This window comes from Leptodactylus fuscus, chromosome 3, assembly GCF_031893055.1.
Source record: "Leptodactylus fuscus isolate aLepFus1 chromosome 3, aLepFus1.hap2, whole genome shotgun sequence".
Lineage (NCBI taxonomy): Eukaryota > Metazoa > Chordata > Amphibia > Anura > Leptodactylidae > Leptodactylus > Leptodactylus fuscus.
The window spans coordinates 241709336-241736773 of NC_134267.1; the positions used below are offsets into that span (position 1 = coordinate 241709336).

Genomic DNA, 27438 nt, shown 5'->3' on the forward strand with positions numbered 1-27438 from the left:
CTGACCTCAGCCTGATAACTGTGCCACATGTACTGACCTCTTCCTGATAACTGTGCTACCTGTACTGACCTCTACCTGATAACTGTGCCACCTGTACTGACCTCTGCCTGATAACTGTGCAGCCTCTACTGACCTCTGCCTGATAACTGTGCCACCTGTACTGACTTCTGCCTGATAACTGTGCCACCTGTACTGACCACTGCCTGATAACTGTGCCACCTGTACTGACCTCTTCCTGATAAATGTGCTGCCTGTACTGACCTCTACCTGATAACTGTGCCACCTGTACTGACCTCTGCCTGATAACTGTCACCTGTACCGACCTCTGCCTGATAAATGTGCTGCCTGTACTGACCTCTACCTGATAACTGTGCCACCTGTACCGACCTCTGCCTGATAACTGTGCCACCTGTACCGACCTCTGCCTGATAACTGTGCCACCTGTACCGACCTCTGCCTGATAACTGTGCCACCTGTACCGACCTCTGCCTGATAACTGTGCCACCTGTACCGACCTCTGCCTGATAACTGTGCCACCTGTACCGACCTCTGCCTGATAACTGTGCCACCTGTACTGACCTCTGCCTGATGACTGTGCCACCTGTACTGACCTCATCCTGATAACTGTGCCACCTGTACTGATCTCTGCCTGATAACTGTGCCACCTGTACTGACCTCAGCCTGATAACTGTGCTACCTGTACTGACCTCTGCCTGATAACTGTGCCACCTGTACTGACCTCTGCCTGATAACTGTGCCACCTGTACTGACCTCTGCCTGATAACTGTGCCACCTGTACTGACCTCTGCCTGATGACTGTGCCACCTGTACCGACCTCTGCCTGATAACTGTGCCACCTGTACCGACCTCTGCCTGATAACTGTGCCACCTGTACCGACCTCTGCCTGATAACTGTGCCACCTGTACCGACCTCTGCCTGATAACTGTGCCACCTGTACCGACCTCTGCCTGATAACTGTGCCACCTGTACCGACCTCTGCCTGATAACTGTGCCACCTGTACTGACCTCTGCCTGATGACTGTGCCACCTGTACTGACCTCAGCCTGATAACTGTGCCACCTGTACTGATCTCTGCCTGATAACTGTGCCACCTGTACTGACCTCAGCCTGATAACTGTGCTACCTGTACTGACCTCTGCCTGATAACTGTGCCACCTGTACTGACCTCTGCCTGATAACTGTGCCACCTGTACTGACCTCTGCCTGATAACTGTGCCACCTGTACTGACCTCTGCCTGATGACTGTGCCACCTGTACTGACCTCAGCCTGATAACTGTGCCACCTGTACTGATCTCTGCCTGATAACTGTGCTACCTGTACTGATCTCTGCCTGATAACTGTGCCACCTGTACTGACCTCAGCCTGATAACTGTGCTACCTGTACTGACCTCTGCCTGATAACTGTGCCACCTGTACTGACCTCTGCCTGATAACTGTGCCACCTGTACTGACCTCTTCCTGATAGCTGTGCCACCTGTACTGACCTCTGCCTGATAACTGTGCCACCTGTACCGACCTCTGCCTGATAACTGTGCCACCTGTACCGACCTCTGCCTGATAACTGTGCCACCTGTACTGACCTCTGCCTGATAACTGTGCCACCTGTACTGACCTCTGCCTGATAACTGTGCTACCTGTACTGACCTCTACCTGATAACTGTGCCACCTGTACTGACCTCTGCCTGATAACTGTCACCTGTACTGACCTCTGCCTGATAACTGTGCCACCTGTACTGACCTCTGCCTGATAACTGTGCTACCTGTACTGACCTCTACCTGATAACTGTGCCACCTGTACTGATCTCTGCCTGATAGCTGTGTCACCTGTACTGACCTCTGCCTGATAACTGTGCCACCTCTACTGACCTCTACCTGATAGCTGTGCCATTTGTGATGTCCTGTACCACAGCATTGTGATAAACGACCACCTGTCTTGTTCTCAGCTGGTCCATTAAAGATGTCTCTGCCTGACCCTTTTGCTGCCACACACTGGAGTCTCTCGACTTGTCCGGTTCAGTTGCCATTAAAATGAGAATAGCCTTAGAGGTAGCGGTCCGGTGGTTTCCTGTAAAATAGACCAGATGCCTGTACATGAGTTAAAGGGTGAAAACTGGTAGACCATGTAGAGAATGCTCCGAGGAGTAGCCACAAGTCACCTGGGCTCACATTTCCTGCGTTACAGCTGTGGATTTCCCCTACGTTTGGACAAGCAGGTCTCAGGGCTAAGTAAGAGGAAAAGTAGAGAAGGATCAAATGTTACTGGATAAAGTATAAAGTGATCACTAAAGGGTTAAAATGCTCATAAGGCCTCGGAGTTCTGTGCCAGGAATAGATATTTCAGCCATAAATACAAAACCTGCAATAAAAAAGTGACAATTTCGGGAGGGGGGCTCTGCTATTTTAATGTGACTTTCATAGGATTAACTTGTGATAAACACATATAGACATGTCCAAAACAGAAGACATCTAAGGGAGGACTTGTATGTCTCAGAGAGATGGCTATATATTCTCTATGCCGTAGTATACTGTTCTTCATTATTAAACCTGTAAGCTACACAAATATCTCATCTGCTTCTTCCCACCAGTAATTGTGTTCTGGAGTTCAGTTCTGGTCTCCATAGGATAATGAAGCATTTTGGGAAGAATATACACCCTAAAAGTCCAGCACTTGAGGACAATATGGCGAATATCTCCACAGCCACCATGTACTTCCCTCTGGTGCTCAGATACGCCGGGATCATGGCAATCCAGACACTACAGAACACCAGCATGCTGAAGGTGATGTACTTGGCCTCATTGAAACTGTCCGGTAATGTCCGAGCTAAAAAAGCCGTAATAAAACTAACAGAAGCCAAAACCCCCATATAGCCCAGGACAGAGTAGAAGGCCATCACAGAACCTTCATTACACTGCACAATGATCTTCTCCTGATAGGACCATGTGTCCAGCTCTGGGAAGGGGGGCGCTAGACTCAACCAACCCACACAGATTATTACTTGGATGGATGAGCAGAACATCACCAAAGAATTAGACCACTTGCTTCCAATCCAGCGTTTCCAGGAACTTCCAGGCTTGGTGGCTTTGAAGGCAATGCAAACCATGATGGTTTTGGCCAAGAGACAAGAAACAGCCACTGAGAAGAGGATTCCAAACGAGACCTGACGTAGCATGCAAGTGAGGACCACTGGATGTCCAAGGAACAAGAAGACACAGAGGAAGCTAAGCATGATGGAGACCAGGAGGAGGAAGCTGAGGTTCCTGTTATTGGCCTTCACGATGGCCGTGTCTTGGTACAATATAAAAGTAATAAGAATCATGAAGGTAAGGAAAGAAAAGACAGAAGAAACCAGAGAAATAACCAGAACTAGTGTGTCATCTGTGTAGGAGAGAAACTCCAGCTGCTTTGGGACACAACCATCCTTCTTCTCATTGGGCCAATCCAGATCTGAACATTTCATGCAGGTGTCACTGTCTGAAGATTAGAAGAATAAAAACCAGAAATAATAAGAATATTCAGTCTCAGGAATGTTGTCCTGCATATTGATATCTTCATACCGACCTGTCACATTGGAGATTTCTCCCGGGGAGCAGGGGACACAATCATAGCAGCAGGAATAGATCCTGGACTTGGAGACTTTCCGGGTTCCTGGTGAACAGTTCTCTGAACACTGAGACGTGGGGACCTGAGGGCCATGAACAAGTGCAGGATTAATAAATAGGACATGGAAAAAGGACCAAATAGATAAAATACAGTTTTGTGAGTTAAACGGGCCTGAGGTATACAGGAGATATCTAGAAAAATCAAGTAGACTGAAGGAAAAATGCCAAAAGAGTCCACGATCCAAATTGTATAAAAAGATGTAGTCAGAAGTCTGTCACGTTCAATGTACTCAGGTGATTTGGACGTTATAAAATAATGGTAAATAATAAACACGGTGACTGGAGATGAGCGAAGCGATTCTGCAAAAGTGGAATTTGATCTGAATTTCAGGAAATCTTCGATTCGCCCAGAATCCGGATTTCCTCACGTTTCGATGCATTGAATCGCACTTTTTACTAAAATGGCCGCTGAACATGGGAACACGGGATCACCCATAATGCCAAGCGTGCAGCTAATCAGCAGCCGCCCCAGTGATGTCACAGCCCGATAAAAACCAGCGGCCATTTTAGTTGCAGTCATTTCACATCGTTCTGCAGGAACAGACATCAGCAGGAGCTCGGGACAGTGATACAAAACAGATAGAAGTTCAGGGAAAGAGGATTGCAAGTGAAGGGAAAGTATAGGGAGGAAATCACAGAAGAATCTGGGGTGGATGGAGCGTCATTAACAGAGAGAAACTTAATACACATTGCAGCGCTCACTGCTATACTGCTGCTCATTACTCACGTGTGTGCACAAGGTGTAACACAACAAGCCTTTAACAGCAAAACAGTGACTACCATCACTAAGCTCATCACGCCTTTTTAAAGGTGTTAAATGGGGGGGGGAATAAAGGGCTCATTATCCATTGTGTGCAGGGTATATAATTACAGGCCAGTTCTCAATACAGTTGTGGCAAAAATCAAGAATTCTTAGCCACTAGTCTCTGTAGTTAGTGGCTATAGCAGAGGCAGTAGCAGTCACTTAGTGCAGATTGTTGGGGGTAAAATCACCTACTCGGCGGTGTGGCAGTTTTTTATTAAGCCATCGGGGGAGGTGAATATGGCCATATGTTCAATCTGTGGGCAGAAGCTGAAGCGTGCTCAGGTTGCCAATGTTGGCACTATAGCCCTGTGTCAACATATGCAATGGCACCATAAAGTGGCCCGGGAGAGCCGTGACTCCAATGTGATGGTCCAGCCTTCCACAGGAACCATTGCATTATCCAGTGGCGCACACCACATTTCAGCGAGTCAAGGTTCCACCACCTGAGCCAAAGGAAGCTGTTAGTCCTTCCCATCATCTGCTGGTCGTGAAGCTCCTCCTTCTCCTTATAGTCAGTCATTGCATCAGGAATCGATCAGAAAATCTATATCTAAGGGGGAGTTCACACGGTGTAACGTGCTGCGTGATGTGGCACGTATACGCCGTGTGAGATTTTGCGGGCCGTATACGCTCCCATTGATTTCAATGGGAGCCGGTATCGTATACGTGACGCTATTTTGCGGCCATGATTTTGCGTATACGATCCCGGCTCCCATTAAAATCAATGGGAGCGTATACGGCCCGCAAAGTCTCACACGCCATATACGTGCCACATCACGCGGCACGTTACTCCGTGTGAACTCCCCCTAAGAGATAATAGTATGTGTGCTCTCATCCAATGGTGCAGAAGCTGAACGTGATCCTGTTCAAGTTGCTGGTGCTGTAGTCGCTCCCTTTCCAAATGGTGAACCTTTCTGCACCTTTAAGACAACTGATGACTTGCGCCAGGCAGAGTTGGAAAGTCCCAAGCCGTCATTTCTTTGCCAAGAAGGCAGTATCAGCCCAGCACAAATATGTAGAACAGAAGGTGGGCCGCTCCTTGAGGCTGTCAGTGTCTGCCAAGGTGCACAGCAGCGCCGACGTGTGGAGCTGTAACTACAGTCAAGGACAATATATATCATTTACGGCCCACTGGGTTAATATGGCACACCAGCAACTTTGACAGGTGAAGCAGCTTTAGCCTCCACGTTCTCACACCATTGATCCTGCAATATCCGCCTCATTGTCCACTGTGTCCTCAGCCTCCACTGCAAGGACAACTCCCAGTGCTCCTCCAGCATACCACATGTGCAGAGCACAGTGATGTCACGCTGTTCTACACCTCATTCACCTAGGTGAACAAAGACACACAGGGAAGAAACTCCTCCGTTGTCTCAATCAAGAAACCAAATCCCAGCTTTCTCCAAGAGAACTTAAAATCAGAACGATGGTGACCGACAACACAAAAACATGGTGTCAGCGCTACGTCAAGGAGGGCTGTGTCATGCACCCTGCATGAATCATATGTTCAACCTGGTTGTCATGCGTTTCCGTTCCATGCATCTGCAAGACATCCTAAAAATGTCAAGGAAACTTTGCATGCATTTTAGCCACTCTTACAAAGACATGCAGGCAGTCCCTCGGAGTCACTTACTGAAATGGCTTGGACGCATTTCAATTGCTTTCTCAGTGACAGCTGAATTGTCACCATTTGACAGAGGGATGACTACTGGCTCCCCACCATGTTAGACCATCGCTACCAGGGAAAAATGTGGGCCATTTTTTCACCCAATGAGAGGGAGGACAAACTGAACTACTATAGAGACATGCTATGTAGCAAGTTGGCCGCTGCCTATCTGCGCCATCATCCATCCTCTTGCATGTCCGACTGGGGGGGCCTGTGCGCTCAACTTGTACTGGCATGGCAGCTGTGGGAAGGGGTGGGGATGGCAAGAGCAGTAACGGCTTCATAAGCAGTAACCTGAGCGTAGAGTTGCTGTTGAGCAACTTTCTTCACCCACATAGTGAAGAAGCTGCTCATCATCAGCTAGATACAGAGCAGAACTTGAACCAGCAGGTCATGGCATACTTAAAGTGCACCCTGCCACCCATTGTGGAAGATACACTGGATTTGTGGGCAACCAAACTGGATTTGTGGCCACAACTGGCCGAGTTTCCCCTGGAAAAGCTGTCCTTCCTGGCCAGTAGTGTGACATCAGAGTGGCTGTTTAGTGCGGTGAGTGCCATAGTTACTCCAAGGAGAACTTGCCTGTCCACCTAAAATTTGGAGAGACTCACCTTTGTGAAGATGAATCAGGCATGGATCAGCCAGGATTTCCACCCACCAATCCCTGATGCAGCAGATTAAATGATCCATACTGCCTCACCACACTCTGCCAATGGTTGTCTGTATGGCCTACTAAGGCTGTTGCTACCTCCATAATATATCCACATGCCACTCTTTGACCCACTCACACTGCTTTCTCCTCCACACTCTACCATTGGGTGACTGTATGTGCTCCTCACGCTTATGCAACCTCCACTCTGCCACTGGGTCTCTGTATGGCTTCATAAGGCTATTGCAACCTCCACACTCTGCCACTAGGTGACTGTATGGTCTCCTAAGGATGCTGTAACCTCCACACTGGACACAGCTTCTGCCTCCACGTTCTCATGCCATTGGTCTTACAATGTCCGCCTCATCCTCCACTGTGTCCTCAGCCTCCATTGCTGGGACAACTCCCAGTGCTCCTCCAGCAGAGCACAGCAATGTCATGCTGTTCTACACCTCGTTTGCCTGGGGAAGAACTCATCTGTTGTCTCATTCTAGAAATTGAATCCTGGCTTTCTCAAAGAAAACTCAAGCATTCTATGGCCTCATAATGCTGCTGCAACCTCCACACTCTGCCACTGGGCCATTGTATGGTCTGATAAGGCTACTGCAAATCCCACACATACGCTGAAAAAAATGCAAGGACTCAATAGCAGCTAAGCAGAGAGAAAAAAAGAAGACTTCAGGATCGTTTAGCTCTGTATCTTCTCTTGGTCTGATGTAGATTATACAGCCTGGTCGTGGTTGGAAGGAAGGACCTGCGATAGCTCCTTCTCACACTTGGGGTGAAGCAGACGGTCACTTACAGTGCTGCCAAGTTCCATCAATATCTCATACATGGGGTGGGATGTCTTCCCACACGGAGCTAACCACAGACAGTATCCTTCTGTCACCCACCACCTGTACTGGGTCCAAGGGGCTCCCCAGGACTAAGCCGGCCCTTCTAACCAACCTGTCAAGTCTATTTCTGTCCCTGGTTGATATACTGCTTCCCCAGCAGGCCACACCGAAAAAGATGCCTGAAGCAACCACAGAGCTGAAGAAGGCCCTAAGAAGTGTCCCCTGGACTCCGAAGGCCCTCAGCCTCCTGAGCAGGTAGAGTCTGCTGTGGCCCTTTCTGTGCAGCGCCTCCAGGTGATCAGCCCAGTCTAGTTTATTATTGAGGAGCACACCCAGGTACTTATAGGTCCTGACTATCTCAATGCCTGAACTTGGATCTCCATTAGAATCGGAGCACTTCTTCGCTTAATAAAGTCCACTGAGCTGGTTCTGCTGGCATCATTCTAAAAAATCCCGGTTTATGTCTCTATATTCCCTATCGTCGCCATCAGTGATAAAGCCGACTATAGCAGAGACATCGGAGGACTTCTGTAAGTAACAGCTGGAGGAGTTGTGCCTAAAGTCAGCAGTGTACAGTGTGAAGAGAAATGGGGCAAGAACTGGACCTTGTGGTGCCCCCGTACTACAGATCACAGTGTCAGACACACCGTCCTGGGCTCTCACATACTGAGGGTGGGTGGTCAGGTAGTCCAGGATCCAGTAGGACAGGTGATGGTCCACACCACCAAGGTTCAGCTTCTCCCTCAGTAGCCCTGGCTGAATGGTGTTGAATACACTGGAGAAATCAAAGAACATTATTCTCACAGTGTTCCCAGGTTTCTCCAGGTGAGAGAGAGTGGAAGAAGGTGAAGAAGGTGGATGATGGCAGCATCTATCCCAAAGCTTAACCAATAAGAAAACTGGAGGGGGTCCAGAGCGGAGCTCACTAGGGGGCGTAGGTGTGTCAGGACCACTCTCTGTAGGACCTTCATCAGGTGAGATGTCAGTGCTACAGGTCGGTAGTCATTGTAGTCCATTGGGTTGGGTTTCTTTGGTACTGGTACCACGTAAGATGTCTTCCACAGTTGTGGTACCACTCCTAGCTTTAGACTCATATTGTACATGTATGTAATAACGCCACACAGCCGGTCTCTGCACATTGTAAGAACTCTTGCACTTATCCCATCGGGTCCTCCGACCTTGTCTAATCCTCTTGATTTCCCTACACACCTGAGACTTGACTGACATGCTGGTGAGGGCATAGTTGAGTCAAATCTGTTGAAGAATACTGTAGTTTAGTAAATGAAAATGGCAAAATATTTCTAAAACGTCAATACTTTAATCATATGCAATAAAATTGTAAAGCCTGAGTATAAATATTAAAATATTCACCAACAACTCTCCTTTTCACTGTCTCCCTCAAAGAACAAAAATATTAATTCCTATACATGTCTCTTGGAATGGATGTATATCTATAGAAACATTTCCTTGCTAGCACTTATCTGGTCTAGTATAGGTACCAGCATAGGAAGCTACATAGAGATCTATGAGTGGGGAGAAGGTGGAATATTCAGCAGCTTGATACATTCTGCAAATGTGATACATTATACGAGCTGCTGCCGCCACACACTTGTGCTAGACAGCTATTGGAATACACGTGTATCACATTGAAAACAATAGGGAAAAAAGCCTCCCATTGATTTCAATGTGTAGCGCCTGTAAGCCGACACATTGAAGTGAATGGGATCTGTTTTGAGCGATCACACTAGCGCGCGTTAACTCCGTGTGAGTCTTACATTGGCAAAGAGCAAGTTCAGTGTTTTGTTGTCTCTTGTGTGTCAGGTTACATACTGAGCGAAGCCTGGTAGAGTGGATGCTGGAGAGACATGGTTGCAGTCTCCAGACACCAGGAGGAGGACATGGGTGTGAGATGATTGCAGCTCGCTCACAGCAGCATGGAGGACTTCACAGGCAGCGTCAGCTTTAGCAGAGGGGGGGACATATGCAGCAAGCACAATAACATGTGATAGTTCCCTTGGTAGGTAATAAGGTCTGATGCTCTGGTCTCATGCTAATGTCCTAATCAGGTTGATTTGGACATTAGGTAGTGATGGGTAACTTATGACCCGGTGACCCCGAGGCTTCACATCCAGTATTCTCAACTCTCCATAAGGCCAAACACAGAATCAGATTCTATTACAAGAATGTTAAAAGAAAAGATCTTTACACACCATATATTACATGGAGCTATGAATAGGGGGGGGTTTCTTTAGCCCTAATGACCGTGACCCCTTTATCTAAGCTTCTAGTTGGGATGATGATAGTTTCCATAAAGAATCTTTTATGACGTAAGACTTTCCTCCTCACCTGATTGCCGCCGGTCTTCCATAATATCCTCTTCACATTGATACTTAATGTTTGCTGCTCTTTATCTGCTTGGCCGACGATATTAAATTTATGAGTCCCATTACTGAAGCCGAGCCAGTTCACAATACAGTATCGGGAAATGAAATCTCCATTTCTATAAAAATAAGGATTTCCATCAATATCTCTTTGATTACCCAAATAATGGAGGAGCTGCAGGACAGAGAGAAGTCACTTGTAGTGTTTCCATCTGGTCATTACTAGAGATGAGCGAACATTGAAATATTCGATGTTCGTTATTCGTTTCGCATAGCCGCTCAATATTTGACTATTGGAATGAATATGGAACCCCATTATAGTCTATGGGAGAAAATGCTTCGTTTCAGGGGATCCCACCATTCGACTCAGGAGAGTCACCAAGTCCACTATGACACCCCAGGAAATGATGCCAACACCTCTGCAATGCAACTGGGACAGCAGGGGAAGCATGTCTGGGGGCATCTAACACACCAAAGTCCCTGTATTACTCTACTAATAATTCAATAATAAGAGTTGAGCGGGAGCTGATTTTTTCCCATAGGAATGCACTGACCAGCGTTGATTGGCCGAATGCCATACAGAGTACGGCATTCGGCCAATCAATGCTGGTTCTGCCGGAGGCTCGTCTGTGAGGAGGCAGAGTCTAAAATTGGTCCATAGCAGTCTCCATTGTGGTCCGATCTCAGGTATAGCAGAGTTGACACAGCTCTGCTACACCTGAGATGCAGCAGAGCTGGCTGTGCGCTGAGCTCTGCTACATCTGAGATGCAGCAGATGAAGTCTGCTGCCCTCAAAATACTAAAATAGACAAATCACTGGTTCCAAACAGCATGCAACCCCTGGATCTTAGGGAATTAGGTACTGTGATCTCATGTTCCACAGAATTGATGGATGTCTGAATGTGCAGCCAATGATTATAAAGGAGTTATTATCAGTTATGTGTCTATCCCATTGTGTCTAGTTGTGAATGTTACTCAGTGTTAGTAGTTATGTCTTAATGTAGGTATTGTTGTGTCTTTTGTATGTCACATTACACATCCCAGGATGCAGATAACTAATTAGGTCCATCTATTATGATGTTTCGAGCCGTGCGCGTCTTCTTCATGCGCTGGGCTCATGTGGTGCGGCACCGTCGTCATGTGACTGGCACGCCAATGATGATGTCGGTGTATGTTTGTTCATGTTTGGGCGCCTCCGGTGACCTTATCATGGCGTGGATGCACCCTAGGCCTCATTCATCATTTTGTGGCCATTATTAAAGGACTATGGTGGTCTGGGGTCTGTTATTCCTCCTGACGAAGCCTTTTAGAAGGCAAAACGCATCAAGGTTTATTTCTGGTCGGTGTCTCGGGGCTGGCAGGCCGTCACCATGTCATGAAAACATACTAAGCGGACCATCCCATCTACAGCTCACATGAAAGAGTCCTTAGAAGTGCTTACCTGGTGCCTGTATTTCTGGAGCAGAGCAATCTTATCAGTAGACCGTCGGTCTGTAGACATGTGAAGATCATGAAGAGCCTGAGCCAACAAATACACAGCTTTATACACTCGGTCAGAGAGGCCTTTGGATTGAAAGCTATAGAAGTCTGTGACCCGCTCTCTCCCAGTACAGTTATGAAGAGGTTTCTTGTATATGAACTCTAGAAATTTATTCATTTGAGGATCTCCAGATAAACACTGCAGGTTCAACACCCATATATGAGCCAGTAACTTATGTTCTGGATGACTTAGGGTCTGGAAACTTTCATAGAAGCTTCTCATGTTTGGTACAGGCAGTGCAGAAGGTTCATGAGATAAACCCCCATGAAATACTTCTCTGTGATGCTCCATGAGAAACCTGAGCACGGCAAATGTAGGACCAAAGACCAGAGTCTTATCACGGAGAACATCCCGCAGTGCATGTAACCAATCTGCGAGGTCTCCAGAATACGTCCCACACAGGATTATGACCTGGGCTGACGACTTACTGATTGTCTCACTATTGTTTTTTTTACTATCATCTGTAAAAACGAGATTTGCAAATTTCACCTTTATGATGTAGGCCACACAGATTCCATCCATGGTCAGATATTGTGTCAGTATCGGAATCTCCTCATTACCGCTGTCATCATCTGAAGATACAATCCCAACCCATGTCCAGCTGAAGAACTTTAACATTTGGGATAAAACCGAATAAGACGTCTGGACACTTTGAATTGTGCGGTAAAAATGTGGGTAAAGAATCCTATCATTTAGGCGATAACTTGATGCCCCGTAGCTGATCTACAAAAAAATGTGACATCGTAGAATAAGTATATGTAGGGGGACCTTTCAAAATTCATTCCAGGTGCAGTTGGTACAAACCAAAAGTTTGAAGGGGTTTATTTCGAACTAGAAATTAAGAAGTCATATGTGACCATTCGAGTACTCCTAGGATATTACCAACCCTTTAATAGTTCCTTAAAGAGGTTGTCTTCTGCGGCACCTTCTGCATCCCCTCAAGTTACGCCCCTGATTACCTAGATCACCAGAGTGGGTATGTGACCGCCCCAGGCATATTTCCAGACTTTCTGGTGATGTTCCTTGTCTCCATTTCCATAAGCAGAACATCCCCAATAATAACCCACCGACACTCTCAAACTCACTTGACTTGCGGTTCGGATCTTCTGGGCATGGGGAGACATTTCATCTGGGTGGCCATCACCTCTTGTTGCCAGATAAAGTGACATCTCATGCCCAGAAGGTCCTTTCCAGAAGATAGGTAAGTATGATTTTGTGGGAGGGTTGAAATAGTTAGGAAGGGCTAGTAATGGGCGGGCTAGCTAGGGAAACAGGGAGGGGGTGTAGGTGAAAGAGGGAAGTGGTGTGAGGCAGCTCTCTCAGTGGCCCAAGGCATCATGTTAGTTGTTGGAAAACAGAACAGGAAGATACCCATGTAAACAAATGTATGTCTAGTCCATAGAATAATGTTTGCAGACACTGAGGGAAGTCAACGTCATGGCGTTTAGATTCTCCCAGGAGTCCCTGAGTTCATTCAGGGGTTTAGAAGGGGCCTGAACAAGACAGGAATGGCACTGGACGCTGCAAATATAAAAATGAGAGCTAACAATGTGGATAATGAGGAGCCACCTACCTGGGCGTATCGGTATATGGCCAGTATCTGGGCCATGGACACTGTCGTCTCTGATCTTCGATCTCCTATAAAACCAGCTACGTTCCTCTGCCCGGTACAGGAATAATTGGGGACGGTCATTCTGGGTCCTGATAATATCTGGAGGACACTTTTCACAGCCTTCATACTATCAGAGCAGGAGTCATATATGTGATATCCCAGGGAGATATTGGGTAAGATTGTCTGATCTTGGTTAATTTCCTCAATGGCAAAGCGGAAAGTGAGAAGATCCTTGTAATACTGAGGTATGGGTCTGTGGAGAACACCATAGACTGTCAGTGATGGAGGGAACTAGTGATGTTTGATCACAACTATTACAACAACACTTCAGTATTTTCTTTCTTTCAATATATTTGGTTCCCCCCAATATATATAACTCAGTATGTTACCTTATTTGGCTATTCATTTCTATCTAAACAATCATGGAGTCTTTCTGTTCAATTGGGTCATGATATCTCCTACCAACCTGATGGATTGGATAAGTCTTTCTGTTCTGTCACACCAGAAGTTCCTGTATGATGAAACGGATCTGCACCACACAGACTCCCCACGAGGGGTCACATACCTGATACTGCTGAGGATTAGACAGGTGCCTGTCACACAGTTATAGGAGATGATGCTGCAGCCTCTATGACTGTATACTTATGGGCTCTTATATTATGTAAGAGAATATAGAAAGAAGCAGAATGATTCTGTTCCCCAGCAGGCAGAGATGGTGTAGTCTCTAGCGGCCCATAGAATGCTCTACTGTGAATCAATATGGTATATGATCAAGTAGGTAGCAGTCAAGAGGTGAAACACATTGAGGGTATTATACATACAAGAGGCCGACAATGTGATACAAACTCAGCTCAGGAGGGCAGGGATGGAAAAAAGAGCTTTCACTGGACAGCTTCTTTGAACAGGACCTGTCAATATACACAACATGGCCGACCTCTGATGTCTGCTGTGACTTCCTATCCACCTGCACCACCAGACCCCGCCCTACTATCGCTTCATTGACAATATCCTAATCCTTTGGAATGGGTCTGAACAACAGCTGAAAACCTTCCATGAACATTTTAACCAGTTCCATCCCACCAACAACCTGACACTCAATCACTCCTTCTCTGAAATAAACTTCCTGGACACAGTCATCAAGATACAGGGCAACAAAATTGAGTCATTGTTGTATCGGAAGCCAATTGGCTTCCCAACCTACCTGAGATTGGATAGTTTTCATCCCAAACACATAAAGAACTCCATTGTCTACAGCCAGGCCATCAGATATCATCGCATATATTCAGACCTTGTAGATACGGACAAACACCTGGGTGGCCTTGAAAACACATTCTTGAGGCAGGGTTACCATCCAAGAACAGTTGAAAACCAAATAGCCAGGGCCACGAGAATACCAAGATCAGAGTTATTAAAATACAATACCAAACAGGAGAACAATCGGGTGCCCCTGGTCGTCACATATAACCCAACACCTGGAGACGCTGAGAGGAATCACACGCAAATTACATCCACTACTGCAAAAAGACAATCGTCTAAAATCCATATTTCCAGACCCCCCTCTCCTGTGCTATAGACAGCCACCAAACCCCAGGAATATGGTGATTAGCAGCTCACTGTCACCTCCAACTAACACAGGAACATTCCCATGCGGACAGAAAAGGTGCAAAACCTGCCCGCACATACTGACTACGGACAGGATAAAGATCCCCAAATCTAACAAGGACTACAAGATCCCAGGTAACTTCACCTGCAGCACACCTAATGTAGTGTATTTCATAATGTGTACCAAGTGTCCTACAGGGGGTTTGTATGTGGGGGAGACAGGCCAGACACTCAGGGTGCGATGGAACTCGCACCGTCACACGATTACGGAGCAGAGAAGGAACCTCCCGGTGCCAAAACACTTCTGCAATCAAAATCATAATATCAATGACATGAAGATTTGGTGCTAAGGGGGGATTCCAAATCTAAGAGAGACAGAAGAGTATGGGAGTATAAACTCATGACCAACACATTGCAGAGGGGGTTAAATCCATCCCTTATGTCCTATAAAGAGCGAGGCATCACCAATCAAAGGGATCGAAACTCAGAGCCGTCCTGTCAACTGATGATTTGTATTTTAACTTGTTTATTTGTGTGTTCTGCTTTTCATCATTTGTTGCACCGAACACGTGATCCCTGTGCCCTGTTTGTGTATAATGTGCAGCCTTCAGATATTTGGTCATACCAGCCTGATGAAGAGACCTGGTAGTCCCGAAAGCTCGCAATATGTCATCATTTCATATCCACTGGATATTATGGTACAAAGATTTGCTTTTCAATAAGTGACATTTGAAAAATCCGTCAATGTCAGGAGATATTAAACATGTTATATATGAGAACTCAAAATTTCCCAGATTCCATCCTCAGATCACTGCCCGACATCTACATAACCAGAAACACCGCAAAGACGGGATCTGTCATATCCAGAACATACGGATGTTACCAACACTTACCTCAAGCAAACGTAGCAAGGAACAGTTTCATAGTAATAAATGTGATTTATAAAATAATTGACGGTGAAAACTCCTCCGATAATGACGTCTCCATCCTGGAAATATTTGTAGTCCTCCATAGACATCACCGGGTGCAGATCACAGGCTGGTGGTGGATTCTGGGACCTACAATGTGTCACGTACAGAATCAGGACAAGGAACAGGACTGTCATAGTGTGTGCTGGGAGAAGAGGTCTGCAGAGGACACCCCCAGATATGACTGTGTACCCCAATATAACACAGAGCAGGAGCAGGGGGTCATAGAGCGCAGGGTCATGAGACATGGTGTAGAGCAGAGGACAAGGCTGCAGATGTCTGCATCTCCCCCTCCTTATATACAGTACACTACAATACATCTCAATGTGCTCTGGATTTAGGCCGAGGCTCAGCTGTTCTTCCTCCTGCTCTTATATTAGGAGACATTACCGGGAGATGAAGAAGAAGAAGCTCCTGAGGATCATTTATAGCAGATTCTTTTTCTTTGTTACTTTTCTGTACTTAACATGTAATGTTGGATTTGGCTTTGACATGGTGCCTTGTATACTACCATGTTACACTATAGTGCTGCTCCAGAATTAACCATTCCACTGCTGGTAATCTTATTTGTCCCGTGTGTCGTATACTCTCCCTGGTGTCTGCCCATAAGATTCTGAACCTCATATCTCATATATATGCAGATGGAGCTACAGAAATTGGGGACCCATTCACAGACCCAACTCAAGAAAAGACTCCTCAGTTTGCTGCTCCTTGAAGCCTTCCATAGCTCCAGAATCTTCAATGGATTCTATTGACAACCAAAATGTAGGAGGACGTGTAGTAATGTAATGTAGTAGATTTATTAGACAGAGGCAGGGAAATCAGAGGAGCGGGGAGGGGGAGAAGTTCTGCTGCTCTGTACTGTGACTGATCACTGTTCTACATGCAGTCTGACTTTGAGAGCCAAATCTACTTTTGCTAACCATATTTTTACATTAGTAGTATTTTATTTCACTCAAATACTGTAAGACCTGCTCTCACTGGTGCAGTGTGCTCTGACTGACTGTCCGCTGTCTTATATTACAGTCTGACTGACTGTCCGCTGTCTTATATTACAGTCTGACTGACTGTCCGCTGTCTTATATTACAGTCTGACTGACTGTCCGCTGTCTTATATTACAGTCTGACTGACTGTCCGCTGTCTTATATTACAGTCTGACTGACTTCCGCTGTCTTATATTACAGTCTGACTGACTGTCCGCTGTCTTATATTACAGTCTGACTGACTGTCCGCTGTCTTATATTACAGTCTGACTGACTGTCCGCTGTCTTATATTACAGTCTGACTGACTGTCCGCTGTCTTATATTACAGTCTGACTGACTGTCCGCTGTCTTATATTACAGTCTGACTGACTGTCCGCTGTCTTATATTACAGTCTGACTGACTGTCCGCTGTCTTATATTACAGTCTGACTGACTGTCCGCTGTCTTATATTACAGTCTGACTGACTTCCGCTGTCTTATATTACAGTCTGACTGACTGTCCGCTGTCTTATATTACAGTCTGACTGACTGTCCGCTGTCTTATATTACAGTCTGACTGACTGTCCGCTGTCTTATATTACAGTCTGACTGACTTCCGCTGTCTTATATTACAGTCTGACTGACTGTCCGCTGTCTTATATTACAGTCTGACTGACTGTCCGCTGTCTTATATTACAGTCTGACTGACTGTCCGCTGTCTTATATTACAGTCTGACTGACTGTCCGCTGTCTTATATTACAGTCTGACTGACTGTCCGCTGTCTTATATTACAGTCTGACTGACTGTCCGCTGTCTTATATTACAGTCTGACTGACTGCCCGTTGTCTTATATTACAGTCTGACTGACTGCCCGCTGTCTTATATTATAGTCTGGCTGTCCGCTGTCTTATATTACAGTCTGACTGACTGCCCGCTGTCTTATGTTAAAGTCTGACTGACTGTCTGCTGTCTTATATTACAGTCTGACTGACTTCCGCTGTCTTATATTACAGTCTGACTGACTGTCCACTGACTTATATTACAATCTGACTGACTGTCTGCTGTCTTATATTACAGTCTGACTGACTGTCCGCTGTCTTATATTACAGTCTGACTGACTGTCCGCTGTCTTATATTACAGTCTGATTGACTGTCCGCTGTCTTATATTACAGTCTGATAGACTGTCCTCTGTCTTATATTACAGTCTGACTGACTGTCCGCTGTCTTATTTTACAGTCTGACTGACTGAGCACTGTCTTATATTACAGTCTGATTGACTGTCCGCTGTCTTATATTACAGTCTGACTGACTGTCCGCTGTCTTATATTACAGTCTGACTGACTGTCCGCTGTCTTATATTACAGTCTGACTGACTTCCGCTGTCTTATATTACAGTCTGACAGACTGTCCACTGACTTATTTTACAATCTGACTGACTGTCTGCTGTCTTATATTACAGTCTGACTGACTGCCCGCTGTCTTATATTACAGTCTGACTGACTGTCCACTGTCTTATTTTACAGTCTGATTGACTGTCCGCTGTCTTATATTACAGTCTGATAGACTGTCCTCTGTCTTATATTACAGTCTGACTGACTGTCCGCTGTCTTATATTACAGTCTGACTGACTGTCCGCTGTCTTATATTACAGTCTGACTGACTGTCCGCTGTCTTATATTACGGTCTGACTGACTGTCCGCTGTCTTATATTACGGTCTGACTGACTGTCCGCTGTCTTATATTACGGTCTGACTGACTGTCCGCTGTCTTATATTACGGTCTGACTGACTGTCCGCTGTCTTATATTACGGTCTGACTGACTGTCCGCTGTCTTATATTACGGTCTGACTGATTGTCCGCTGTCTTATATTACAGTCTGACTGACTGCCCGCTGTCTTATATTACAGTCTGACTGACTGCCCGCTGTCTTATATTATAGTCTGACTGTCCGCTATCTTGTATTACAGTCTGACTGACTGTCCGCTGTCTTATATTACGGTCTGACTGATTGTCCGCTGTCTTATATTACAGTCTGACTGACTGCCCGCTGTCTTATATTACAGTCTGACTGACTGCCCGCTGTCTTATATTATAGTCTGACTGTCCGCTGTCTTATATTACCGTCTGACTGACTGTCCACTGTCTTATATTACAATCTGACTGACTGCCCGCTGTCTTATATTACAGTCTGACTGACTGTCCGCTGTCTTATATTACAGTCTGACTGATTTCCGCTGTCTTATATTACAGTCTGACTGACTTCCGCTGTCTTATATTACAGTCCGACTGACTGTCCGCTGTCTTATATTACAGTCTGACTGACTGCCCACTGTCTTATATTACAGTCTGACGGACTGTCCGCTGTCTTATATTAAGTCTGATTGACTGTCCGCTGTCTTATACTACAGTCTGACTGACTGTCCGCTGTCTTATATTACTGTCTGACTGACTGTCCGCTGTCTTATATTACAGTCTGACTGACTGTCCGCTGTCTTAAATTACAGTCTGATTGACTGTTCACTGTCTTATTTTACAGTCTGACTGACTGCCCACTGTCTTATATTACAGTCTGACTGACTGTCTGCTGTCTTATATTACAGTCTGACTGACTGTCTGCTGTCTTATATTACAGTCTGACTGACTGTCCACTGTCTTATATTACAGTCTGACTGACTGTCCGCTGTCTTATATTACAGTCTGAATGACTGCCCCATGTCTTATATTACAGTCTGATTGACTGTCCGCTGTCTTATTTTACAGTCTGACTGACTGTCCCATGTCTTATATTATAGTCTGATTGACTGTCCGCTGTCTTATATTACAGTCTGACTGACTGTCTGCTGTCTTATTTTACAGTCTGACTGACTGAGCACTGTCTTATATTACAGTGTGACTGACTGCCCGCTGTCTTATATTACAGTCTGATTGACTGTCCGCTGTCTTATATTACAGTCTGATAGACTGTCCTCTGTCTTATATTACAGTCTGACTGACTGTCCGCTGTCTTATATTACAGTCTGACTGACTGTCCGCTGTCTTATATTACAGTCTGACTGACTTCCGCTGTCTTATATTACAGTCTGACAGACTGTCCACTGACTTATATTACAATCTGACTGACTGTCTGCTGTCTTATATTACAGTCTGACTGACTGCCCGCTGTCTTATATTACAGTCTGATTGACTGTCCGCTGTCTTATATTACAGTCTGACTGACTGTCCACTGTCTTATTTTACAGTCTGATTGACTGTCCGCTGTCTTATATTACAGTCTGATAGACTGTCCTCTGTCTTATATTACAGTCTGACTGACTGTCCGCTGTCTTATATTACAGTCTGACTGACTGTCCGCTGTCTTATATTACAGTCTGACTGACTGTCCGCTGTCTTATATTACGGTCTGACTGACTGTCCGCTGTCTTATATTACGGTCTGACTGACTGTCCGCTGTCTTATATTACGGTCTGACTGACTGTCCGCTGTCTTATATTACGGTCTGACTGACTGTCCGCTGTCTTATATTACGGTCTGACTGACTGTCCGCTGTCTTATATTACGGTCTGACTGATTGTCCGCTGTCTTATATTACAGTCTGACTGACTGCCCGCTGTCTTATATTACAGTCTGACTGACTGCCCGCTGTCTTATATTATAGTCTGACTGTCCGCTATCTTGTATTACAGTCTGATTGACTGTCCGCTGTCTTATATTACCGTCTGACTGACTGTCCACTGTCTTATATTACAATCTGACTGACTGCCCGCTGTCTTATATTACAGTCTGACTGACTGTCCGCTGTCTTATATTACAGTCTGACTGATTTCCGCTGTCTTATATTACAGTCTGACTGACTTCCGCTGTCTTATATTACAGTCCGACTGACTGTCCGCTGTCTTATATTACAGTCTGACTGACTGCCCACTGTCTTATATTACAGTCTGACGGACTGTCCGCTGTCTTATATTAAGTCTGATTGACTGTCCGCTGTCTTATACTACAGTCTGACTGACTGTCCGCTGTCTTATATTACAGTCTGACTGACTGTCCGCTGTCTTATATTACAGTCTGACTGACTGTCCGCTGTCTTAAATTACAGTCTGATTGACTGTTCACTGTCTTATTTTACAGTCTGACTGACTGCCCACTGTCTTATATTACAGTCTGACTGACTGTCTGCTGTCTTATATTACAGTCTGACTGACTGTCCACTGTCTTATATTACAGTCTGACTGACTGTCCGCTGTCTTATATTACAGTCTGAATGACTGCCCCATGTCTTATATTACAGTCTGATTGACTGTCCGCTGTCTTATTTTACAGTCTGACTGACTGTCCCATGTCTTATATTATAGTCTGATTGACTGTCCGCTGTCTTATATTACAGTCTGACTGACTGTCCGCTGTCTTATATTACAGTCTGACTGACTGTCCGCTGTCTTATTTTACAGTCTGACTGACTGAGCACTGTCTTATATTACAGTCTGACTGACTGTCCACTGTCTTATATTACAGTCTGACTGACTGTGCGCTGTCTTATATGACAGTCTGACTGAACAAGTCACCTTTCTAGTGGAAAAACATTTTTGAAACTCAGAACATCAGTGGAGTTCGCTCTGATTGTTTTTACATGCCAGTTACTGAACAGTTATCAGGAGATTTGATATTGTCAGCCATTCCTCCAATGCCAGTTAGTTTGTGCCAGTTAGGTAGGATACATCTACCATGAAATCTTGATCTTGTCATCTACTCTCTATGTTTTATATATGTATGAATTTATATGAATTATATATTATATTTACTGCTTAGAATTTATTCTGTGTCAGCCATGTCTTCACTTTCACTGACATAGATACCTGGTAGTCATGTGGTGCCTGCTGAGAAAGATATTCCTCCTAGTATAAGTCTTCCTCTTCTTGATGAGTTAGATATGAACTCAGAGATGAGTTAGCAATTTTTTTTAATGTGGCGGAGGCAGAGGTGGAAGACATGACTGTTACTGGAGGAGGTAGTAGTAGCAGCGGAGAGGTAGGAATAGTTGTGCTCGGGGGAAGCCTAGATATGTTTATTATGGGGGTGCACAAGTATACTGAAGCCATGACGAGTAGGAAACAGTGTCAGTGGAGACAATTACATTGCCAATTATAAACCTATTACAGACAGAACCTGGACACCATGTCAGGGTGACAACAAGATCACATCAAAAAAAGAAATCACGGGTAGCCAAAGACGTCACCAGAAGAGATGAGCGAACAGTAAAATATTCAATGTTCATTATTCGTTTCGAGTAGCTTCTCAATATTCGACTATTTGAATGAATATGGAACCCCATTATAGTCTATGGGAGAAAATGCTTTGTTTCAGGGGATCCCACCATTCACCTCAGGAGGGTCACCAAGTCCACTATCACAATAAAACCATAATATACCGAGCAATCTAAATGTGAAATTGCTTCATTCAAAAGCAATCAGAGAAATATAGGAGATTCACAGCAGCAGCAATTGTATCCGAACCCCTTGGGGAAGAATAGTATTGGAAGAAGACCGATGGATAGGAAGAACACTGCGCTACTCCACTGAAGTTAGCATCACACGCACTTTATTTTGTTTCCTTAAAACACACAAGTCAAAACGGAAACCTCTTCATTCTATGTAAACTAAATTGTATAATGTATTGGATGCGGGCTCGTTCCTATTGGAACATACAGTAGCTGCAAGCATGTACTTTAGAAGCAACGGCTCCAGGCTCCAAGTACTAAAATGTACATAGCTTATTGAAATGGAGTCACATACACAATTTACAACAATTCATATACAGTCTGAAATAAACATTATAACATAGGCAGTTTCACATTCCATTTTTAGAAATAATACTTAGGAGCTAATTGTTTAGAATTTATGGATGAAGTGAGAAGATTATGATATATGCAATTCTAGAATTTCATATTTGAATTTCTATTCAAATAAAAGTAAGGGTTGTATGGATTACGTTAAAACCAATAAAAACTCCTTCAAGATAAAATCTACAAATTAAGACATATACCAAGCACAGTCTAACAGTAGGGACTGGAACAAACATTACAATGCAACCGATATTAAAATTTCAAATTTGCCATCATATGAATAGATTAGAACTAAAACCAAACACATATATCCATGTTGTAATTTAGACATACAATTATATGTGAATAAATATAAGGACATACATTAAATACAAATATACAGGTTAAATTGCTATTTAAATTAATTTATTTTTTAATTTTAAATTTTTTTTAATTTTTTGTAAAAAAAAAAAAAAAAAAAAAATGAAAATTTTTTTTTGTGATTTTATTTATTTTTTTTAAATTATATATATGTATTACCCAGGATATTTCAATATGAGATGTCTTCAAGGGCTTCATTTAAGCCTTCTGGGTGGAGAGTGTTAAGCTTAAAGATCCAGAACATCTCTTTGTTTTTTAAGACCTCAAAACAAACGCAGCAAACGCAGAACAATTGTCACCCGGCGTTACCAACACTGCCTCTTCCACTGTTTACACCAGCCTGGACACCTACACATCTGTCTCTGACACATTGGGGAGTTCACCCTTTTGGCCTGCACCATCATGCGCCTCTTCCCAGCCACTCCCCATCTCCCAGGCGTTTCATTGAAGGCAGAAGTACAGCACGAGCCACCCACATGCCCAAGCCTTCAACAGCCTCATCAAAAAACTGCTGGCCCTGGAGATGTTGGCGTTTATGCTTCTGGATACCCAGGCCTTCCGTCACCAGATGGCAGCTGGGGCACCTCCGTATGCTGGGCCTAGCCGTTATTACTGCTCTTGGTGTGTTGTCCCCGCCTTGCGCTGAGGTCAGGGATGCCATCCTGGCTGAGATGGCATTGTGTTTCTCCGTGCTACACCTGGGGCCTGGCATTTTTGCGCCTGTGATAATGGCTGGAACCTGGTAGCAGATCTGGAGCTTGCCAGACTCAAACACGGTCCACACATGGCTCACGTTTTCAACTTGTTGGTGCAATGGTTCTTTGAAACCTACACCATTGTGCCTGATATACAGGTCAAAGTGGGGCCATTTTCGTAAGTGAGAACTAGCCTCTGCTAGGCAGAAAACATTCAGAGCACACTCCTCTCATCTTCGCACCATTGGCTGGCGGAGGAAGATGAGGGGGATGGAGTGGTATTTGATGTCCCTGTCCCACACGAGGCTAGAGGGTGCACTTCAGTGCATCCCATTGCTTCACCACAGATGGTGTGAAGGGGAGTGGAAAATGGAGGAAATGGAGAGTGACCCTTACAGTTGGGGCCAGCAAAGGCAGGCCAAGTAACACACTGGCACACATGGCTGACTTCATGTTGGGTTGCTTTTCAAGAGACAAAAGCATAGTTCACATCATGGAGAGCAAATAATACTGGATTGAACAAAAAATTGGATTGAGCTGATATAGCGTGACTGAATTTCTGTCTCTCCCACTTAGCTTTGGGGGGTACACCCTTAAAAACTGGATTGAGCATACATAGCCGGACTGAATTTTGGTGTCCCCCACCTAGGTTTTGGGGGTACACACCCTGGATATCTGGATTGCGCGTACATAGCCTGACCTAATTGCTCCCTGTTTTGGGGTTACACAGCCTGAAAAGCAGTTTTTAACGTATACAGCAAGAACTGCCTGCTGTGGATTCCGGCTATGTTTTGGGGGACACCCCCTAATAAAAGCTGTTTGTCACGGATATAGCAAGAAGTAACTGTTGTGTGTCCCTGTTTTCCACCATCCGGGGACAGCTGGACTGATGTCCCTACAGTGTATAGCTCTGAGCTGTTGGTTTTCTTCTTTAGTTCTTCCCTGCCTATCTGAAGCTAATCACTATTTAGCCCTCAGCAGATATGTTTCTCTCCCTATCTCTGACCGCAAAACTGGCGAATATGGCCGTTCTTATGAATGGGAGGTCACCTGATTTTGGCAGCCAATGGGTTTTTTCAATTTTTTTCACTGCCTCCGTTGTCGTAGTTCCTGTCCCACCTCCCCTGCACAGTTATTGGTGCAAAAAACGCACCAGGGAAGGTGGGAGGGGACACGAATTTTTACTGCATATGCGACCTTGTATTCGATTGTGAACGAATATCTCGAATGGCCTGATATTCGAACGGTGTTCACTCATCTCTATTCTGTAACACTTCATATATAGAAGAGATGTAGATAATAACTCCCTCACTAGTGATCCCCGGGAGACATCGCACCGTGACAATCTGTACCTGCACGAGAGCCGCCGCGGGATTTACCGCTCTGCTGGATATTCCTGGCCAGGCCTCAGAGGAAAACTCCATCTATGTCATCCCCAGAACTCACAGCCAAACCTTCTCCACTTCAGGCTATTGGAATAATATTTGTATCTTTTGTCGATGATATTTTGGGGTTTTATTTTAACTGAATTTTTATTTTTGTAGTTTTTATTATTGAGATAAATGTCGCCAAGGGGAGAGGAAAAGCTCACTGAATTTATACATACATGTTTCTTTCTTGTTTTTTTTAATAGCACAAAGTATTACAAAGGATTCTCTCTCCAATATGGAATATTATTATTATTATTATTATTATTATTATTATTATTATTATTATTTATTTATATAGCACCATTAATCCCATGGTGCTGTACATTATTATATTAATCCCATGGTGCTCTGTACATTGTTATATTAATCCCATGGTGCTGTACATTATTATATTAATCCCATGGTGCTCTGTACATTATTATATTAATCCCATGGTGCTCTGTACATTATTATATTAATCCCATGGTGCTGTACATTATTATATTAATCCCATGGTGCTCTGTACATTATTATATTAATCCCATGGTGCTCTGTACATTATTATATTAATTCCATGGTGTTCTGTACATTATTATATTAATTCCATGGTGCTCTGTACATTATTATATTAATCCCATGGTGCTGTATATTATTATATTAATCCCATGGTGCTCTGTACATTATTATATTAATCCCATGGTGCTCTGTACATTATTATATTAATCCCATGGTGCTCTGTACATTATTATATTAATCCCATGGTGTTCTGTACATTATTATATTAATCCCATGGTGCTCTGTACATTATTATATTAATCCCATGGTGCTCTGTACATTATTATATTAATCCCATGTTGCTCTGTATATTATTATATTAATTCCATGGTGATCTGTACATTATTATATTAATCCCATGGTGCTGTATATTATTATATTATTCCCATGGTGCTCTGTACATTATTATATTAATCCCATAGTGCTGTACATTATTATATTAATCCCATGGTGCTGTACATTATTATATTAATCCCATGGTGCTCTGTATATTATTATATTAATTCCATGGTTCTCTGTACATTATTATATTAATCCCATGGTGCCCTGTACATTATTATATTAATTCCATGGTGCTGTACATTATTATATTAATCCCATGGTGCTCTGTACATTATTATATTAATCCCAGGGTGGTGTATATTATTATATTACTCCCATGGTGCTCTGTACATTATTATATTAATCCCATGGTGCTCTGTACATTATTATATTAATCCCATGGTGCTGTACATTATTATATTAATCCCATGGTGCTCTGTACATTATTACATTAATCCCATGGTGCTCTGTACATTATTATATTAATCCCATGGTGCTGTATATTATTATATTATTCCCATGGTGCTCTGTACATTATTATATTAATCCCATAGTGCTGTACATTATTATATTAATCCCATGGTGCTGTACATTATTATATTAATCCCAGGGTGCTGTATATTATTATATTACTCCCATGGTGCTCTGTACATTATTATATTAATCCCATGGTGCTCTGTACATTATTATATTAATCCCATGGTGCTGTACATTATTATATTAATCCCATGGTGCTCTGTACATTATTATATTAATCCCATGGTGCTCTGTACATTATTATATTAATTCCATGGTGCTCTGTACATTATTATATTAACACATGGTGTTGTACATTATTATATTAATTCCATGGTGCTGTACATTATTATATTAATCCCATGGTGCTCTGTATATTATTATATTAATCCCATGGTGCTGTATATTATTATATTACTCCCATGGTGCTCTGTACATTATTATATTAATTCCATGGTGCTATACATTATTATATTACTTCCATGGTGCTCTGTATATTATTATATTAATCCCATGGTGCTGTATATTATTATATTACTCCCATGGTGCTCTGTACATTATTATATTAATCCCATGGTGCTCTGTACATTATTATATTAATCCCATGGTGCTGTACATTATTATATTAATCCCATGGTGCTCTGTACATTATTATATTAATCCCATGGTGCTCTGTACATTATTATATTAATCCCATGGTGCTCTGTACATTATTATATTAATTTCATGGTGCTGTATATTATTATATTAATTCCATGGTGCTCTGTACATTATTATATTAATCCCATGGTGCTCTGTACATTATTATATTAATCCCATGGTGCTGTACATTATTATATTAATTCCATGGTGCTCTGTACATTATTATATTAATCCCATGGTGCTCTGTACATTATTATATTAATCCCATCGTGCTCTGTACATTATTATATTAATCCCATGGTGCTGTATATTATTATATTGATCCCATGGTACTGCACATTATTATATTAATCCCATGGTGCTCTGTACATTATTATATTAACCCCATGGTGC

At 43.7% G+C, this 27438-nt stretch overlaps 1 protein-coding gene across 1 annotated transcript; it reads right to left on the reverse strand.

Moving 5' to 3' along the window:
* Positions 1 to 2587: 2587 nt before the first annotated feature.
* LOC142198674 (vomeronasal type-2 receptor 26-like) lies at positions 2588 to 15792 on the reverse strand. The gene is made up of 6 exons (XM_075269703.1): positions 15668 to 15792; positions 13134 to 13425; positions 11462 to 12283; positions 9986 to 10195; positions 3583 to 3706; positions 2588 to 3495 (listed from the first exon to the last, which is right to left on the reverse strand). The coding sequence occupies exons 1-6, from the start codon at positions 15790 to 15792 to the stop codon at positions 2588 to 2590; spliced, it is 2481 nt and encodes an 826-aa protein (XP_075125804.1).
* Between the last annotated feature and the right edge of the window lie 11646 nt (positions 15793 to 27438).